Source organism: Schistocerca piceifrons, chromosome 1, assembly GCF_021461385.2.
Source record: "Schistocerca piceifrons isolate TAMUIC-IGC-003096 chromosome 1, iqSchPice1.1, whole genome shotgun sequence".
NCBI lineage: Eukaryota > Metazoa > Arthropoda > Insecta > Orthoptera > Acrididae > Schistocerca > Schistocerca piceifrons.
Window position 1 is genome coordinate 301,061,190 of NC_060138.1, and position 15,145 is coordinate 301,076,334.

Here is a 15,145-nt window from a genome sequence, read left to right on the forward strand (position 1 = left end):
AACATCAAATAATTAAAATTAATTTATAGTCATTTTTATACTAGTTATAAGTTAAATATCAGTCATATATGAATTAAAAATGTATTTCTTACTGTTGTATCACGCGTTCGTTCATTCAGGTGCTGTTTAAAGCTTTTGAAACAAATATATAATAATATTACTCCAAAATATAACTATTTAACTGATTCCTACAGAAATTACAATGTCTCATTATAGGTGGAGTACTGAATATTCCATGCACCTAAACATGCTTTTTTTTTAAAACTCGTCACACCCGTTTGAATATTAAACTTATATAATTTTTTACACTTCTAATTGTTATGTTCTTTGGTTTGGTTCTCAGACTTCATATTCCACTGAACAGTTTAACCAATAATGGTGATAGGCAATCTCCTTAGTTCAGAAATTTCTCTTCTAAACTCCACCTTTGATGTGGTGTTGGTTGGAATAAGTTCCATTCGTTTAATTAGTTTTGGATGTTGTCCAAATTCCTTAAATTTTTTAATACAGGAGGTCTACGGAGACAGTCGTATGCCTTCTTAAAGTCTACAAATGTTTACTTGCTACAGTAATTACCAGTGTGACTATATACTGACAACAATGTACATGTCGAATGGAGAAAGTCTAACTCGTCTATTAAAATGGAAGCAGTATCTGGCATTTCCTGAACAAGTGTTATAGGGCCTCTGCAGTTACTAATCTGTATAGATGATTTATGAAACAATGTGAGCAGCCTTGTTAGACTGTTTGCAGATGAGGTTGAATATTTAAACAAGGTATCTGTATGGTGTGAAAAGTATCAACTGACTCTAAATAATGCAAAGTAGAGGTCATGCACATGAGTACTAAAAGGAATCCATTAAATTTCAGTTACATGATAAATCACACAAATCTAAAGGTGTCAATTCAACTAAATACCTATGGATTACAATTATAAACAACTTAAATTGGGATGGTCACACAGATAGTATTGTGGGGAAGGTAAACCAAAAATTGCATTTTATTGGCAGAACACTTAACAGATGCAATAGATCCATTAAAGAGACTCATAAACTATGCTTGTCCATTCTCTTCTGCAGCACTGCTGCATGCTACGGGATCTGTTCCCGGCAGGATTGATGGAGACAAAAAAAAAGTTCAAAGAAGGAAAGCTCATTTTCTGTTACTGCAAATAATGGAGTAAGTATCAAGGTTATTACAGATGAGTTGGGATGGTAATTATTAAAACCAAGGCATTTTTCAGTGCAGTAAGGTCTTTTCACCAAATTTCAACCACAACTTTCTTCTGAAAATATTTTATTTCTACATAGGGAGAAACATTGTAATAAGAGATATCAGAGCTCACATGTAAAGATTTAATTGTTTGTTTTTCCCTATCGCTTGTGTTTGTGTGTGTGTAATTTTGCTCTCATTCGATAAAGGATTACTCCAAACGCTAGCAAGTTTTCCTCCTCTTTCTTGTGTGCCTGTTGACAACTCAATAATTCTGCTTTCCAGTAAGTGATTCCCTTTAATCCAAATGTGTTCTACCACAAATTCCCTGCAACATTTAGACGAGTCAAGTAGATGTAACTGATTTAAGTGCCCAAGCGCGAAATACAGTAGAGCGAAGTAAGAGGTTTTTGAACAGCTGTTTGACAGTGATGGCATGATTTGTTCATTGTGTCAAATCTAACATTTAACTGGTGCCAGAGATTTCTTTGCTTTGAACATTTTTATGCTGCAGTCCACAAACAGTGTTGGTTGGTTGGGTGGCTGGTGCAAGAGGACAAAATAGTGAGGTCATTGGTCCCACTGGATTAGGGAAGGATTGGGAAGAAAATTGGCCATGCCCTTTGAAAGGAAACATCCCTGCATTTTCCTGAAGATATTTGGGGAAATCACAGAAAACCTAAATTAGGGTGGCTGGATGTGGATTTTAACCATCTCACAAACAGTGTAAATGAATAAAAACAAACCAGTATGTCATTACAGTAGTAGTGTACCACTTTCTAATTATTAACATTGCTGTTGTGTGTTACTTTCTTTGGATTTTACAGATAGCACTGCTAAAATAAAGAACACTTGCAGGAGATGCCCTATTCTTCAACATTAAATTGTAAGTGTGAAACAATTAACTTCATTTCATAATAATTCTACAACTGTTTAGGTTTATTCATTTTGATTTTGAGGCGTGTATACAGTGATATGACAGAAGTCACAGGACAGCGACACACACATATACAAATGGTGGTAGTATCACATGCACAAGGTATAAAAGGGTAACACATTGGTGTAGCTCTCCTTGTACTCAGCTGAGTCAAGTGAAAAGCTTTCCGATGTGATTACGGAAGCACAACAAGAATTAAATGTGGAATGAGACATTTGTTTTTGAGAATCGTTAGGGAATTCAATATTCCGAGAGAAGGCTGACAGCCTTCACTTAGCAACTGGGAGCAGCAGCACTTGTGAAGAGTTGTCGATGATAACAGATAAGCAACACTGTATTAAATAATCAAAGAAATCAATTTGGGATGACCGACAAATGTATCCATTAGAAGAGTGTAATGAAATTTGGCATTAATCAGTCATGGCAGCAGACAACTAACGTGAGTGCCTACGCTAACCGCATGACATCACCTTCAGCACCTCTACCAGGCTTGTGACCAGAAGTGTTGCAGGTGCAGTATTTTGTGCACGAACTGATCTCCTGATTAAGTCCCATAAATGTTTGTTGAGATTCATGTTGGGTGATCTGGGTGGCTAAATCATTTGAGCAAATGACTTGGCCAGCCAGATCACCCAACATGAATCTCAACAAACATTTATGGGACATAATCAAGAAGTCAGTTTGTGCAAAAAATCCTGCACCTGCAACACTTCTGCAGTTACAGACGGCTATACAGGGAGTATGGCTAAATATTTCTGCTGAAAACTTCCAACTTGGTGAGTTCATGCCACATTGAGTTGCTGTACTACACTGGACAAAAGGAGGTCCGATGCGATATTAGGAGGTATCCCATGACTTTTGTCACCTCAGTATATAGAGGCAGAATATCAAAATGAAAATACTGTTAAAATAATATTGAACATATATGTGGGTGAGCTTGACATATTACATACTCATATAAGTTACTGTTTATCACATAGAAGTGTTCTGGAACAAGATTTCAAAATATGTTGAGCAGATGTGGTCCACACCCTCTTCCCTCACCATCAACATCCTATGAAACGGCATTAGGCAGCTGCAGTGGACTGGAAGAGTTGCACTTGTCTGTGACAAGTAGAAAGGCACCAGAGTACGTTAGTGTTGTTTGGGCTTAGAGTTATTAACACGTCTGGTAGGCTACATACGAGGCATAACACTGTCAGATATTGAGTGGTCACAGAAGGACAAAGAAATACTGTGTATTTGTGCAAGAGAGTTTTATCTGCACCTAACAGTGTTTGAAATGGGCCTCATCATGAATCTCCACTCAGTCACCTAGTTGAATCATGCAATGTAGAGATTTTTGCGGCATTCAGATGTGGTGCAGTGGATGTTTAACTGCTTGGGAGCATGAGGGCAGGTATACTCTTTGTCACAGTTCTAGTCAACCATGTCTGACCACCACAAGTGAGGATCTCCATATTCTGCACCAGACACATTTCAACCCTTCACATCTGCCCCCAAGAACAAATAACTGACTCATTGCAGCACTCTGTACTATCCCACACCATTAGGCAGCAACTAGCAGCAGCTGGACTAGGTAATTACTGTCCCATGTTTAGGTTGCCGTTAACATAAAGAACTGTGTTTGGAGTGGTGCTGTGACCAAGAAACATGGACTGCTGATGAATGTGGCTGCACTGTGTTGAGTGATGCACTACCCCAAATGACCATAGTTGGCGAGTGTGGCAAGGACCTGGGCAGTGTTCCCATTCTTCCAACTATTTGGATAGGCACACTGATGTTAAGCCTGGCATCATGGTGTGGAGAGCCATAGGTATGACTTCAGGTCACAGCTGAGGGATGACTTGAGTGTAACCTGATGGGACACTGGTACATCACAGACATCCTGCTTCCTTATGTTGCTTGTCCACACAGAGCATGTGTCTCTAGCAGCTGTCTATGTGTTGTTGGGGTACTCCCATTGCCATTCAGATCCCCAGATCTGTCTGTGATAGAAAGTGTGGGACCAGCTTTGACACCAACATTCAGGATATCAATGACACATTTGAACAGTTGTGGTCAGCTCTCATACTGCTAAGTTCTTTGTAAATTTGACTATATTGTTCTTCACTTTTTTAGTCAAGCAGTGTAGCTGACTAAGTCAAATAAGAGGAATACATAAAACATTGTATTGTTAACATCAAGTAATACATGCAATTTTCAAATAGGAGGAGGACGAGATTAGTGTTTAATGTCCCGTCGACAACAGGTCATAAGAGACTGAGCACAAGCTTGGATTAGGGAAGGATGGGGAAGGAAATCAGCCATGCTCTTTCAAAGGAACCACCATGGTATTTGCCTGAAGCAATTTAGGGAATTCAAAGAAAATCTAAATCATGATGGCTGGACATGGGTTTGAATGGCCATCCTCCTGAATGACAGTCCAGTATGCTAACCACTGCGCTACCTCATTCAGTGTAAATGTCAGATTTTGAAGATAGATTTTCCCTCGAAAGATGATTCCACTAATTACTATTCTAGTTCTTCTGTATGATAATGTTATTAGTTTGCTAATTTCACAAAAAAGAATAATGTTGATAAAAATTGCCACTGTAATTGTGTTAAATGCCAAGCAAATGTTAATACAAGTCTTGTAGGGAGATAATTTCGGTTATAAAATTGTAATTATATTGTAAGTTTTAACAAAGTAATAAAGAATAACCTCACTGTTAAATGGTTATATAAATGACCACATGCTCAGTTAGGAGACTTAGAAGTAGTTGGTATGGAATTAAGTATAGTTGTTAATTAAAGGTTAGGTAATGGAGAAGACGAGAATCTACAAATAAATCACAAAAGATGAAAAAGAATATTGGTTGCGGGAAAGTTTTCTGAAATGTCATAAGAATCACTGCCGAACCCTTACCAAGTTTTACTCTTGTAATGTAAAATTGGCCAGAAGTTGGAAACAGTGTTTAACAAGACTCATCCGACTAAATGATTTTCTTCCATTGCTTAATAGACCAGGTTTCATGACTTTGGCACCAAGCTTTGGTGCTGACAGGATTCACAAGCGCAACATTCAGTTCTGCAGTGACTTCTGCAGCTGTCATCCTTTTATTCTTCCATCATAATCCTCTTAAATGACCATTTGCCATGATCATTCAATGCACTTTTGTCTGCATTGTGATTTGTGGAAGATGTTTCTCCACTTTTCCTGTATAAAAGATCAATCTAAGGTGCCTCTTGAAACACCAAGCCCTTCAGCTATCTTGGTCACAGAAGCACTCACCATACAAGTAGCAACAAAATGCGCATGTTTGACTTAGCTCTGATATAATGCATTCACTGTCCTGACTACAACTGGGTGCTTGCAATGTATTGCGGATATTGCACAAGCACTGTTAATGGTCAAATACAACAGCACAACCTGCAGGATTGGCTAGCATCTACATTTAATTTCAAGATTGCATTTTTCAAGGTGTTTCCAAATTTTTGTCAACCACTGCAGTTGTTGTCCTAATGCTATCACAATATTACTCATAATGCAGACATACTTGGTAGCACCATGTTGTCTCTTTATCCGGTGAAGCACTCAAAGTCCACAGGAACACTTCATTTACAAACCAGCCAATTTGTGGTGTCCTGCAGATATATTTGGTGTCAAAATAGACACTGTGCAGCCTATACACTCATACTGGAAAATCATTCTTCTATAAAAATACTGACTTATCAAAACATATTAGATCCTGCCACTCAAGACCAATACTGTCCTTGACAGACAAAAGGGGACAGTAGACGTTCATTATGATGCTTCTCCTAGGAAGCTGCATGTTTGCTTTCTAGTTTGGCCTCGTGAAGCAGTTGCCAAATCATACCCACTGACCCAAAAAACACAGTAGTATGTACAACTGCACCATTCTATTTCTGGTAATGCAAGTTTACAAGCAGCTTTATTACTCTGTGTCGATATAGATCTACAAATGGAATGAGAATGTAAGAATACAATGCACAAGTTACCATACTGTGAGGGTAAGGTATGTAGCAGTTGTTTCAAATGTAATGTTTCCCGTAGTATTTTATTACAAATAAATTATATTGTTTATCATAATTATTACTATTAAACAGCATTAAAGACAACCATGAAGACTTCTCAGGTCATCAATAATAATTCTTCCGAAGTCATGAGTACCACAGTTCTCTTACATTGGTGGTCTAGTAGTAGAAAGTGTCACAATCGAATTTCTAGGCTACTGCCAGTTTTATCATCCTTAGCCAGAATGACCCTCAGTTTACGACATTTGTATTTGCCAACAATTTGGCTGCCATGGAGATTAATCTGAGCCAACTGCTATTGTGACAATAAACATGTCTGCACCCATAATTATAAGTCCACAACGTACCAACAATGAAGGCTGTGGCAGTTTTAACAGGAAATTCTCTTCTGTTTAAACAGTTGATTGCTTTATGTGCATGTCAAGTTTTTATTCTTGTTTCTAACCTCTCTCAGCTGCTGGGATGGAATAGGGGAGGGTGAGAAGTGGTGGCAGCAATAGCAGTGGTAGCAACAGTGACGAGGGAGGGGTGCAGGGTTTGTTGGTTTCTTCATACAAGCATAATAACCATGACTGCAGGTGTTGGCAGTGATCAAATAAAATAGATTAAAACTGTGTATTGTACCAGAATTTGAACCTGAACCACTATAGCTTTTATCAAAATTTTGACACTAACTCAGAATGACACATTCCTTATTTTTACCTAAAAAAAATTCATGTAGGAAGATAACGGCTCCAGTGGTGAACATAAAACTTAACAACACTCCAAGCGTAATATTTTTTGGTTGTTACACCTAGCTTAATAATAAATTAAGAAAAAACAAATAGGATTCTACATGGAGTGTTTACTGGAAAAAAATCTGACGAATGAGATTTATTGAACATGAGATTTATATAACAAATTTATAAAAGGCACAGAAAATTAAAAATAATTTATTACCTCATCTGATATGTTTATCTTGAATGGTCTTATCGATCTGTCGACTGCCTGAGGCTGGCGTGGACCCCACCATTGAGGTTTAATTTCCGGAAGTGGTGGTACTTGTGATATGTATGTCCAAAATATGGCACTAAACAGCCCCAGTGTGCTTACAATGAAGAATCCGTATCTTCCTACGGCGCCCATTCTGAGGGAAAGTTAATTGTAGAGTTTATATTTTCTAAAAGACCAAAAAAAGACCATTTACTATGTACACAATTGGTGCTGTCAAATGAAACAATGTGGGTAACATTACTACCCTATTCGCCAGTTTGAGTTTTTGTACAGTAATATGTATACTTGAGACATTGGATTACGTTGACTTGTCCTGTTTACAAGCACATACATTGCACAAAATGTAATCAAATAGAACCAAGTAAAAATCAATCAATCTGCATGGAGGAAAAATCTAAATGCGAAACTTCATGAAGTCACTAATACTGACTTAGTTTCTTCGTTCTCTGGAGGTTAAATACTGTTTTTGAAACCTCCATGTTCAGGTGTCAAACCTTTCTGAATTACTGCCTAGGCACTACACTTAAGAAATAAATCTCTTAGGTCACAAAATACATATACCAACTGAACGGACACCACCATAAAATCACAGCGAAAACATCCTTAATAAAGTATTCCTTACAAAGGCAGATCTTGGAAATTTAGATGTGGGCTGCACTGATACCGGCATATCAGCAGAAATATTGCATATCACAAAACAATAATTTTTCTTGCATTTTAACGCTTTGTGAGACAGATACAAACGCAGGCGCTCTTAACGGCAAGTGTTATTTCGATAGAAATTATGTTTTTACGTGCATCTTTTTGGGACCTCGTACCTTTAAAAGAACAAACTCTTTTTCACTGACAGTGACAGCTATGGTTTACTCTTGTTTCAGTGTCTAACTATGCTTCTTAATCAAGACATTACAACAGGTGACTCAGCAAACGTCAAGTACTGGCAAAGGCAGAACCTAACTATACCTCCTTATCACGAATGTTATTAAACACTTTTTGAAACTCAGTGACGTATCCGTGTCGCGCTGTTCTGTCGATATGTTACGTTTCATTCGAAACATCGATACAAGCACATACAGTGTAGCTCTTTGCGCACCATCGATATAAATAATATTCATACATACACATATTTTTTCTATGTTACTATGTCCATTTCATTTTTATTAAAAAACTGGGCATTTGAAAAAGTATAGGAAAACTGGGACAATTAAGGAAAAAAAACAGTGCAAAAAGTGTACTGAATTAATTTGATAGGCCTAGAAGCTTACCGCTGTGTCAATGCCCTCAGATGTTCCCAAATGACTTTTCACGATTGTTCTGCTGCACTGTTACTGTACATTTCACTCTTATGTATTTTATCACGAAGTGTATTTTCGAACTAGCAGCATGCTGCAGTTGAAAAATATGTCAGCAACTTGTCTTATAATTAAAGTAAGTGGTTGTAACTCCGTCATAAGTTGCATTGAGAAGTATCTATTTTTTATTTCTTGATGGTGATTGGCATCGGACGCCTGCGTCCATTTTCAAACCATCCGTGCTGTAAGTGTGACAAATACAGGCGATAGCCCGTGTACAGAAACTGACCCTACAGTAATGAAAGCAGCTGCAGGTGTAGACAGGGCACAACAAACTTCCAGCAGCAAATTGAAAAGTAATAATGTAGGGAAATCAGTAAAGAGAAAGGAAATGTTGTTGTTAGGTAGTTCCCCTGGAAGAGGTACTGGCCAACTTTTACAGGATGAACTAGGATCAGAACACCAGGTCACCAATTTTTTTAAACTTACCTGCTGGTCTAGGGCAGGTGACAGAGAATTTAGGATCACTTTGAAAATATTTCACTAAGGAAGACACCGTGGTTATAGTGAGGGGCCAGGAAATAGTATTGACAGAGATCCTGGGTACAGCATAGAGTGTGACCTCACAAAGATTACATCAGCATCGAAGTGTACCAGTGTTGAGTTTGTATCTGTTCTTGGGCGCCAAGACCGACCTCATTTGAACTCTTCTGTCAGGAGAGTTAATTTGGAGTTGGAACGGCTGCTTATGTTGGGTTCAGGGTCACACATTGGTGTGGTTACTGTTGATTCTCTCAATAGGTGGGATTATGGTAGGCATAGCCTTCACCTCAACAGGAAAGGGAAGGATAAACTGGCGTGAGAAAATAGCAGAAAAGTTAAAGGGGGGAGTCACTGTCATGAGTGATAAAATACCAGTGGTTACAGGGTTCAGAAAAGTCCCTTTTTAGGGTAGGGAGGACAGAAAGAAACTAAGTTTTAAAAGAGGTTAGGATTGAGACGAAACTTCAGTGTGAGAAAGAAACCAAAAAAACATAATTCTAGCTTATTAAATCAGCATAAACAGCTGTTGGTTAAGAATTTTCAACAATCAACAGAAATTTCAACTCTACCCAATTTTAACTCAGTCAGTGTGAAATGTCAACTATCTTTATTGCATCAAAATATTTGATGACCGAGAATAAAATTAATGAATAAATTATCTGCATAGATGAACTAGAGTCCTCAAATCCAGCTTACGTAACCTGCCTCTCTGAACATCATGAGACAACTGGTATAGAACTTTTTAAGTGTTACAGGGTTTAGATTAACATCTCACTTTTGTAGAGCATCAATGGGGAAAGGAGGAGTTGTCACATTCACTAGGAACTGTCATAAATTTAAGAACATAGACATTCATAAATTTTGCCTAGAACAGCATATGGAAGTGTGTGCAACAGAAGTAGGATTTCACAAAAAATCCTTCATAATATGAAGTGTATATTAAGCACCTGCAGGTAACTTTAACCTGTTCATAAACCACCTTGAAGCTGTAATGGCACATTTAACAACCAAAAACAAAGAAATTGTGGTTGCTGGTGACTTCAATGTAGATTTCCTTAAAGACTCTGCCAATAAGAACTTCAACTTAATTACCATTGTAAAGTTCTCAACTAGGGTACCCAATTGCTCACAAACAGCCATTGATAATATCTTTATAGAAAAGTCCAAGGAACAAAATTATAGTACAAAACCAATAGTGAAAGACCTTGTAGACCATGACACACAGTTCCAACTGTTAAATGTTAATACTGAACAGGATACAAAATCTGTTAAATTTGAACTCAAGAGGGCAATCAATAAGGCAAAAATTGATTATTTTAGGACACTCTTCAGGGACATTCACTGGAGTGACGTTTACAATGCTCATGGCATGAATGAAAAATAAACACTTTTGCTAATAAAGTGCTTACCTTACTTGAACACATTTTCCCCTCAAAACAAACCAAGGTTAGAGCAAAGTCTACAAAGAAGCCATGGATTATTCTAGGAATAGAGGTATCTGGTAAAACAAGAAGAAAACTGTATCTGTCAATCCAAAACAGTTCTGATGTTGATGCTATAGCACATTACAAGAAATACTGCAAATATTAAAGACTGTAATACAGATATCAAAGCAAATATATTACAAGGGAAAGATAGTCATATCAGATAACAAAATAAAAACAATATGGGATATAGTGAAGGAGGAGACTGGTAGAACCAGACATGAAGAGGGACAAATAGCATTAAGAGTAAATGATACATTGGTGACAGATGTGTATAGTGTTGCAGAACTTTTTAACAAACATGTTATAACTCTTACTGAAAAGATGCTGCCATGGGATACTTCAGACCAGACATTTCAAGTAACTTCCATAATATGAATTTGACCCTCACTACCCAAGCAGAAGTAATGTCCATCATAAAATCTTTAAAATCAAAAAACATCTATTGGTTATGATGAAATATCAGCAAAGTTAATTGATAATGTGATTCTAAGCTAAGTAACATATTAAGCAATCTGTGTAACCAGTTGCTTATCAGTGGAATATTTCCTGAATGCTTGAAATACACTGTAGTTAAGCCACTATGTAAGAAGGAAGGTAAAGAAATAGCATCATATTTTCCATCTAATTTCACTTCTGACAGGGTTCTCAAAAATTTTATAAGAGGTAATTTACAATCAGATTTATAATCTTCTTATCACAAATAACATATTGTCAAAGTTGCAGTTCGGATTTCTAAAGGATTCTGATATTGAGAAGGCTATCTACACTTACAGTGAAAATGTACTTAATTCATTAGACAAAGAATTGCAGACAACTGGTATATTATGTGATCTGTCAAAGGCATTTGACTATGTAAATCACAATATCCTTTTAAGTAAATTAGAATATTAAGGTGTAACAGGAGATGCTGCAAAATGGTTCAAATTTTATATCTCTGGCAGGAAACAAAGGGTGCTATTAGGAAAGAAACATGTGTTAAGCCTTGAGACATCATCCAACTGGGAACTAATTGCACTTGGGGTCCCACAAGGTTCCATCCTAGGGCCCTTAACTTTTTCTTGTGTATGTCAATGACCTTTCATCAGTAACATTACCAGATAACAAGTTTGTTTTGTTTGCTGATGATACAAATATTGTAATAAATAGCAAATCAAGTGTAGTCTTAGAAAGATCAGCTAATAAAATATTTGTGGACATTAATCACTGGTTCCTAGCCAATTCTTTGTCACTAAACTTTGCAAAAACACACCACATGCAGTTCAGAACTTGTAAGGGGTGTCCCACAAGTGTATGCCTAACCAATGATGACAAGCAGATAGCAGGAGTGGACAGAGTTAAATTGTTAGGATCACAGCTTGGTAATAAATTCAACTGCAAGGAGCACACCTCAGAACTGCTGAAGTGTCTAAACAAATCTCTATTTGCAGTGCAAACTCTGTCAGACATATGGGATACAAACATGAAAAAGCTGGCATGACATGCTTACTTCCACTCAGTAATGACATAGGGGATTATTATTTTGGGTAATTCATCAAGCCAAGCTAAAGTTTTCTGGACACAAAAAGTGCAATAAGAGTTATATGTTGTGTGAGCTCAAGAACATCCTGCAGAGGCCTGTTTAGGGAATTGGGGATACTAACTACTGCTTCCCAATATATTTATTACTTAATGAAATCTGTCATTAAAATATATATCACTTTTTCAAACCAACAGCTAACTTTATGGAATCAATACTAGAAGTAAGAATAATCTTCACAATTATTTAAAGTCACTTACTCTTGTACAAAAAGGTGTGCATTATTCAGGAACACACATTTTCAATAACTTGCCAGCAGCCATAAAACCAATGAAATTCAGTTCACGAGAAGCCTAAAGGATTTATTATTGACCAACTCCTTCCACTCCATTGATGAATTTCTCAGTGGAAACTACTGATTTTGTATTATTTGTTGTAGTTGTAAATATCTGTCATATAGTATTGTTTTTCTGACATGTTTTACATACTGGATGACCTCCTTACTATGGATCAATTGGAATGAAAGCAAATCTAATTTAATCTAGTCTATATTGCCGACTTCACAGCAAAAATATACCACATAGGACGGACCTAATGATGACACAACACAGCTAGACTTTAACATTTATTATAATTCTGAGATTGTAACAATAACATATACAGAATTCACATGGCAGAAGCTGTACCAGGACTCGGTGTAAACTATGAGTACTGAATACTGAATACTTAACCACACACCTCATATAAACTAATGAGAGCAAAAAATAAGTATTTAGATTGTTGATTGCCCACTTTTTATCACTTACAATTAAAGTTGTGTAAACCTGACAGTTTAGTGATGAATTAAGCGTGTTTATGATTCGAATATCCATACCAAGTAATAGTTCTGCTGATATACAAAGATTGTCTCCCACAAATATATGGTTCCAAATGAGTAAACAATGCATTACATGAAAATGTCAACTATTTTTAAATTACACTGTGTCTGATAGTAACTACCGTTATTCTGCCCCAAAATTCGAGAAGCGAAAATGTTTGAATCTGTTTACATTCCAGTTACATTCCAATAAGTGACAATGCAGAAGTATTATCACACTCATTAAATGACATGAAGAGTTGTTGTTCATGACGCGAATTTGAACCCACTGTTAACCAAATAAAGCTTGCATGCCTGATCGAGACTTGACTAGGCATAAAGAGATGTGAGATATTGAAGTGATCACCAGTATCAGTTTACAAGGTCAAATGTCCGAACCTGGAAATAAATGACGATGTGTTTAGCACTGCATTGGGAACCCAGTGAAGCTTGTATTGCCCCTGAGAAGCAAACATGAAAGGTATGTAATGAGGCGCAATGCACAAGTGTGGACACCAAGAAGTAAAGTTGTGGTGATGGATGGGGAGTAGAAACTGGTACCTATATAAATTGTTAACTAAGCACAATCAGATGTCAGATATTAAATATGTTCACCATCAGCGTAATATTGAAACCTGAAACGATGATACAAAACATTTTTGACATTTTTGCTGGCAGGGATTGGAACCCAGCACTTTTTATTATTGTCGTATAGCTGAAGATGGACGTGAAATATTTATTCTTTCTTCAGCAGTAGAAAGATGTGCACCTTCTCAGCTAGAGGTAAACACAATGAATAGCTCTGTGACGCCTGGGACTCCAAAACCACGCATATCGTCGTAGTTGACCACACACGAAGAGGTGTCAACTATCAAATTCTCTTTCACTATTAGTTAGGATCGCGCTGTACATAGAGGCATCATGAGGAAACAACGAGAATCCTCTCGAAGATTTCAAATCCAGAGAAAAATTGGAATTGGAGCTCAAATCCTGGTCCAGCACAAAAATTTCCAAAATCTCAAGTTCACGTAAAACAAGAAATGAAGGTTCTATGACAGTACATGGCGACTGGTTCATGAGCTAAAATAACATTACTAGTTTAAGAAAGCTTAGTAGAGAAAGAGTTTCTGTAAGCAGTAACTTCCACATCTGTCAGCCAGAACTAACCTACCTCTACTCCAGGCAGCAGCGAATGGACATGTTTAATGTTGATCTGGAACCATGGCACAGTCCTGTGCCCTTTACTCGGCATTACTGGCTGTGAAGATGGTATGTTTCTGGCTGTTAAAAACTGTTTCCCCCAGACGGAATCGAACCCACACCGAAGACATTACAAGCTAGCCTCAGTCCAACCAGCCACCCAATTTCACAAGTATTAGCATCATGTTTTTGTCACAATGGGGTACCCAGCATACACTACGAGAAGTGTTGACTTTCACCTGATCTGTTGTTGTGAATAACCTATTCGTGGGGTAGTAATGTCATGCAATGCTAACAAAAAGCCATGATATCATATCCATCCTTTTCCTTTCTTTTTTAAGCTGTGCTCTGTCTGTCTGCTAAGAGCATCAGTTTGACAGACAGTCAGAGACAGTTTGGTTCATCTTCTAACCAACCAGTAACAGCAAAATCTTGTGGAAACGGGTTTGTGAAAGGGTTCATGGGTGTCTGGCATAGTAAGATCGATTTTAGCAACATTAGCCAGCGGCCGCTTGATTGAGACTAGCACACACCCAAGTGATTGTGATGCATCAGCTATAGAGCCTGTGATCTCCAGCCACCTATTCTGCGCTCGAAATAGCAAGTATACATTTTCTGATGCTGCATATGATATAATACTAAGTTTCAGCATGCTATGTGGCGATTATTTATGGCATAATGCTATAAGCATATTTAGCTATGGTCTTATTTTGTTGGAGTATGTAGCACAGTTCGTGCCATAAAAACTTGATTATTTCTGAGTACTGACATTATGAGGAGTGTCATTGATGCATGAATGTAGTGTAAGACGGAGTAAAGAGTAATATTTGTGACACTGTGTACTGTTGGTGTTTAATAAAAGCGTGAAAGCAGTGGAGGCAGCTCGAAACGCCTGTACCCTGTGTGGATTGGGTGCTATCGAGACAGTCAAACAGTTTCGTTTCAGGTACGATGATTTTGAGATAAATTAATCAAAATATTCAGGAAGACGAACAGATATTGATGAAGGACATTCCTAAGATTTACAGTGACAGTGTATCGAATAATTGGCAGATGTGACAACCAATTAAC

General features: G+C 37.4%; 1 protein-coding gene across 3 annotated transcripts in view; it reads right to left on the reverse strand.

Annotated features, from left to right (window-relative positions):
• The window catches only part of LOC124799969 (juvenile hormone epoxide hydrolase 1-like), a 53,831-nt gene extending 45,619 nt beyond the window's left edge, over positions 1-8,212 (reverse strand). Inside the window, exons 1-2 of one of the 3 annotated variants that reach the window (XM_047262959.1) lie at positions 7,999-8,212; positions 7,127-7,313 (exon numbers count right to left, since the gene is read on the reverse strand). In XM_047262959.1, coding sequence (XP_047118915.1) covers positions 7,127-7,312 — 186 coding nt within the window. In that variant the 5' untranslated portion in view covers position 7,313; positions 7,999-8,212. Of the gene's footprint in view, positions 1-7,126; positions 7,347-7,998 lie in introns of all 3 variants that reach the window. The other 2 variants (XM_047262960.1, XM_047262961.1) reach the window with 2 other exon arrangements.
• Between the last annotated feature and the right edge of the window lie 6,933 nt (positions 8,213-15,145).